This window comes from Cariama cristata, unplaced genomic scaffold, assembly GCF_000690535.1.
Source record: "Cariama cristata isolate BGI_N322 unplaced genomic scaffold, ASM69053v1 scaffold12276, whole genome shotgun sequence".
NCBI classification, from domain to species: Eukaryota; Metazoa; Chordata; class Aves; order Cariamiformes; family Cariamidae; genus Cariama; species Cariama cristata.
Genome location: NW_009621605.1, coordinates 47,995 through 53,419, shown reverse-complemented (window position 1 = coordinate 53,419; position 5,425 = coordinate 47,995). Strand labels below are relative to the sequence as shown.

At 41.8% G+C, this 5,425-nt stretch overlaps 1 protein-coding gene across 1 annotated transcript in view; it reads left to right on the top strand.

Moving 5' to 3' along the window:
• Positions 1 to 228: 228 nt before the first annotated feature.
• RABL3 (RAB, member of RAS oncogene family-like 3) overlaps positions 229 to 5,425 on the top strand; it is a gene marked incomplete at its 5' end in the record, with an annotated part of 11,419 nt that continues 6,222 nt past the window's right edge. The window contains 3 exons of the mRNA XM_009702039.1: positions 229 to 346; positions 1,493 to 1,622; positions 4,585 to 4,699. Coding sequence (XP_009700341.1) covers positions 229 to 346; positions 1,493 to 1,622; positions 4,585 to 4,699 — 363 coding nt within the window. The remainder of the gene's footprint in view (positions 347 to 1,492; positions 1,623 to 4,584; positions 4,700 to 5,425) is intronic.

Here is a 5,425-nt window from a genome sequence, read left to right as displayed (position 1 = left end):
TGTGCCGTGCCGTCCGGGGGCCCTGCCCGCCTCCCGCCGCGTACCCTGGGGCAGGGAGTGCAGGCGTCCCCGCTGATCCTCGGCGCTTTGCTCCGTGCCTCCCATGGCCCCGGCCCTTGGGCACTGACCGGTGCCCGTTACCCGCCACCGCCGGGGCCATCCGCGTTTAGTTAGTGCTTCTACCCGCCGGCTCTTGGCCTTTTTCCCAGCCCTTGCGTGAGCTCCTAGGAGTTGTCTTCTGTGTGCACTTGCAGGTGTGGGAAAATCTTCGCTTGTTCACCTCTTATGCCAGAACCAAGTGTTGGGAAACCCGTCCTGGACAGTGGGCTGCTCGGTGGATGTTCGAGTAGGTGACGTGTCCAACCGCTTGGTAGCCCTTGCTTAAAGTGTGAGGGAAGAGGAGGGCCTTGATGCATTTGTTCTTTTCATTACTTACTGCCTCAGAAGGAGGTGTCTTTTGATGTTTTGTTTTGCTGAGGGCTTAATCTTTTGAGGCAAATAGTATTAAATGTGAGACAAGCACATGTGTGAGCAAGTTTTGACTTTCCAAGGTTGTCAAAATCAGACAAGATACTTGTCATTCGTAGCGCCTCTCCTTACTGCAGCGGCTGCTGGCGTGTTGTAAGTCATAGAGCAGCCAGTTTAAAGTCAGGAGGTACAGAACTTAAACCACACTTCCCTGAGGAACAGTTAATGCAAAGCTAGATTGTCAGCCAAACATATTGGGGAAAAACAATCTGCTTGTTTAATTTGAGGGTACTGACTGTGACCATAGGGTTGCTGCTTCTCCTGTCTGCTCATTGCAGGACCTACTATTGGAGAAATGAGAGAAATGAAATCTAGCAGTTTTTTGGCCCAGCCTACAATCCTCACGGGATAGTGATAAATGCTTTTTTCCTTCATCACTCTTTGCCACATTCTCCTTGAAATACATTACCATAGATTAGGAATGTATTTTCAAAATTTGGGGAGAGAAACATGGCAGTCCTCTTTGACTGTGGAGCAAAACTACCTAGCAGATCTAGGGGCAGAAATTGTTGCTTGATTAATTCAGTTGAGATGTCAATGAGAATTTGGAGAGGAAAAAGATGTGGTCAGTTGGAATCCAGTATGGTCACCTGTGTTAATATTCTTGCAGTACTACCACATGGGTTTTAACAACTGTAAGAAGTCATGACCTTACTTTTTGACCTGCGTTAGCAACATGCCATTTCTAAGCACATCACAAGGCATTGGCTTTGTACTGAGATGGAAAGAATACTCCTTGCTGAGTCACCAAGCTCCATCTCATATGAGAGCTGTGGTATCCAGTGGCCACTGCTTGACTCATTCCACCTCTCTTCTACTTGAGAGATTTGAAATGGTGTCAACATGAGAATTTACAAATTTGTAACCAAGTACAATAATCCTTGCAGCTGAGTGTGCAAGTGTTGTGTGGATTAACCCCTGTGAGCTGGTGCTGTGATTACGTATGATGTGACTTTTTCATCAGATCCATGACTACAAAGAAGGGACTCCGGAAGAGAAGACCTACTACATTGAGCTGTGGGATGTTGGAGGTTCAGTGGGTAGTGCCACTAGTGTGAAAAGCACACGAGCAGTATTTTATAACTTGCTGAACGGTAAGTTTGCTTGGTGTAAATCTGGTTTTATCACTGTTTCTGTTACAAGCTGTCTCTTCTTGTGGGGCAGGATCCTTTTAAGTCTGGCTGAGGGCTATATTGTTCTCTTTTCTGATTCGAGTACATTTATACAGGAAAAAAAATGGCAGAATTTTAAGGATTCAGTTTTGAACTGGAAAGCTATTTTAGGCAAACCTGCACAGATGAGCTTCGTTGGCCTTTAACTTCAGTCTTGTGCAGCCAATGCAGCAGTGAGTCTTTGAAGTTGCAGTGGTGTCCCTTCCAGCTACACTTGCAGACATAAAGGTTGCCTTCACCTTTCCAGGCCTGATATTCATGCATAAATATGATTTATGTTTTCTTGTCTGTTCAGTTCCAAAACCTATAGCAGGGCAATAATTATTTGAATTCATAGGAACTTCGATAGTTGTGTCCTACCCTGGCAAATTTGAGCTGTTCTCCCACAAAATTGCAATATGCTGATATCTGTCTTGCCTCTGCTCATTTAATTTGCCAAATTATTTTTAAGAATTGAATCTTGCAACTCACTGTATGTAGAAAGTAGTATTTTATGCCTTCTGTTGAAATGATACTGACTTAAAGTCCTAGTAGTTCATCTGTACCACTAATAAGAGCAAATAAGAGCTTATAAACTTAACAATGCAGTATTTCAGTTGTTACTTTTTGACATCCAAGGATAGTTCACTAAAAATAGATGTATACCAGATTAACAGCTGCTTCTGAAAATCTGTCTCAAATGTTCTATTTGATTCTCTTTTCTTGTTCCCAATCATTTGAGGGCCTTTCAATAATGTGTTAAGCCATACAATAAACATTTTTGCTCTGTGATTATTTAACTAGTTATTTCTTCCTCCTTTCCCAGGAGGAAAATGGTGTGTAGGTACCTCTTGCTTATATTGTTAACCAGACCTCTATAAATAAGGTTTGGGTTGAGTTGTGCCCTCAAAGCAAGCCTCTTTAGTGTATGAAAAAAATGGTTTTCTTTTTGACACCAAATCCACAGTATGCCAGTGAGTGTGGGTCAGACTTGGAAATATCCTATAACAGACCATTCAGAGATGAAATCTCAAACCTGTGTGTCTGAATTGTAATTGGTGATGTTATTAAAATAGAGTTATTTATCTCCACTGCCCAAAAAATGTTATTAGGCAGCTTGCATATGAAACCATTGACTTTGGTAGTTAGCCTTGGCTCTGGTTTCTTTCATTAGATTAATTCCTTCATTAGAGCTTGTCTCACAAATTGCTTCTGTTTGACCTGATTTAAGAAGAGAAGATGAATGCTTTCCTTCTGCCTGACTGCTTGTGCTTTCTGGGCTTGCAGTGGTCTGAAAACCTGAGATCAAGGCAGTTCGTGTTTGGTTGTGGCAGCATCTGTGCAGGCTGTCAGGGAGACCAGGTTGTTGACAAGGTTAGGTACCATTTGCTTTTGGTTTGAACACAGATCTTCTGCTTTGGTGACCCTGCATCTGGTGTGTGAACTGTAATAGTCTAGGACAGCGGCTAGGCAGTAAGGCTGTGGCTTGCAGACCTTATTGGGGGAGGAACATTTCCTTGAGTAGTCATTGGTCCTGTCTGCTCTTTTTTGATGTTGACAAAAGTATTTTTCTGCCGGTGCGACCAACTGTGTAGGTTTTCAGTGAAGCAGATAAGGGAAATGACCAATCAAAAACATAACTGAGGAAGAGCATCTGGAGGTGGAGGGTATTTCTTGCAGATTATGCAGCAGTGCCTCTGAATCTGTTGCTGTCTGCCAAGTTATGTTGTATCAGGCTCTTTCTGCCTATGCTGGGGGTGGACACACAGTTGAGTTGCCTTTTTATGCTGTTACCGAGACAAATGCTTTGAAATAGGGCTATGGTTGTGATATGCTGGGAACTCTCATAGGAGAGTCTGTGCACAGTCGTGTGGGGTGGTGGAGAATGTTTGTGGAAATGTGGTTGTTCATAGTGTACAGCGGGTGGCACCTTTGGGAGTTAAGGTGAAAGATTAGATCAGTAAGTTTTCTCCACCTGCAGGCTGTGAAGTGTGTTGAGAACAAATCCTGATGAAGATAAGGGTTATAATTCCATTTTGTCCTTGAATTAATGTTGATTTGAAGTCTGGAGGAAGTGGGAACATTCCACAGGTTGCAGAAGGTGTGAATAAATAGAAGAAATTTGCTAGCAGGAGTTGGTAATTGAGTTAGGAACTGTGGTTATCAGAAGTGGGTGTCTGTTAATAGCACAGCTAGGACGTTTGGCTGGCTGTTTTTCTATCTCAGAATTTACATTTTGAAGGATCATGCTAATGAAGAATGCTAGAAGCTTAATCTTAAATACACGAAATCTTATTAATTCATGTTTCCACCAGCCATTTGGTGGACTGTGAAAGTTTATCAGAGTCTGTTTCCCCTTTGGATACCTCCCCAAGTATGTATCATTAGTTCTTGAAAATGCAGGAAGGCAAGTGCTCTCTAAACCCTTTGAAACAAAGAAACAGCTTTTAGATTTCTTAGGTGGTGTGACAGAAAGATAGTTATGTTTACCAATTAGGTGAAGCAGAGAAAGGCTAAATTCTCTGCTACAGTAATACACAGATTCAGTATCATTAGGACTAGACAGAGCAGAATCAGGGAATGCCTGCAAGCCTCTTGCGGATTAAACTCTGAGGTGGCTGTTCGTTTCCTCCTTTCATGGGATTTTTCTCTTAGCTCTTATCCAAATCCTGATAAGCAGCTTTAAAAAACCTGTTGCATCCTGATATTTTCAACTTTATTCATTCATTGTAACTGAACCAGTTATACATCCCTTTCTTCATTCTCAGATATCTGGGAAACTGCAGATGTCATTTTGATAAGATAAGGAAAAAATATCTGGGAAACTGCAGATGTCATTTTGATAAGATAAGGAAAAAAATACATATCATTAAATAGCATCTTGCTGCCTTCTCTTTCACTTTAGGGATAATTTTAGTGCATGACTTAACCAACAAGAAATCATCCCAAAATTTGTATCGCTGGTCTTTGGAAGCACTCAACAGAGATGTTGCTCCAACAGGAGTTCTCGTGACAAATGGGTGAGTGGAAAAACATACATGCAGGGTTAAGACACAGTAATTCCAAGATATTACAGAAGTCCTTGTTCACCCCTAAGGCTACTTGAAGTCCACATGAAATTAGATATGGCTATACTTTTAAGAAAGAAAGAAAAAAATGGAGGATATCAAAGAAAATCACTGTTCTTTTTTGTTTTACACTGCCAATCAGGCCATTCTGCCAATAGAGTCCCAAACTGTATGCCAGAGACCTTGCTTTAAGGGAGAAGATGTTTACAGCATCCTTCATTTGTCTGAGACCTCTGTGAGAGTGGGTCAAGTCTTTGATACCTGAAGACTTGTATGTCTGTACTGGACGTGCGAAGCCCTTGTACAGGAAGTGTCATGGGATGGCATGTCTCTCTTCCAAAAGGCTTATCCTCCATGCACCAAGACTGAGGAAGTTCACTTAATTATTTTTTGTTTTGGGTTATGGAGGAATTATTTCATGAGTATGGCTAAAAAAGAGCTTAGAAAACCCTGCTTAAACAGCGTGTTTGTAATTAGCTTTCCAACATCTTGTCAAGTATTTCGTCCTGTACCTCCGTGCTCCTGTTACACATGTAGGCAAGGAGGTTTTAAGATCATTGATAAACCTCACAAATGAGCAGGGAAGCAATAATAAGGGGTAGCTTTTTGTAGGAAGAATATCAGTTGTTTATCTGCCTGTGCTGGTACACAGGTGTTTCTGTAGAAACATGGGAGAAG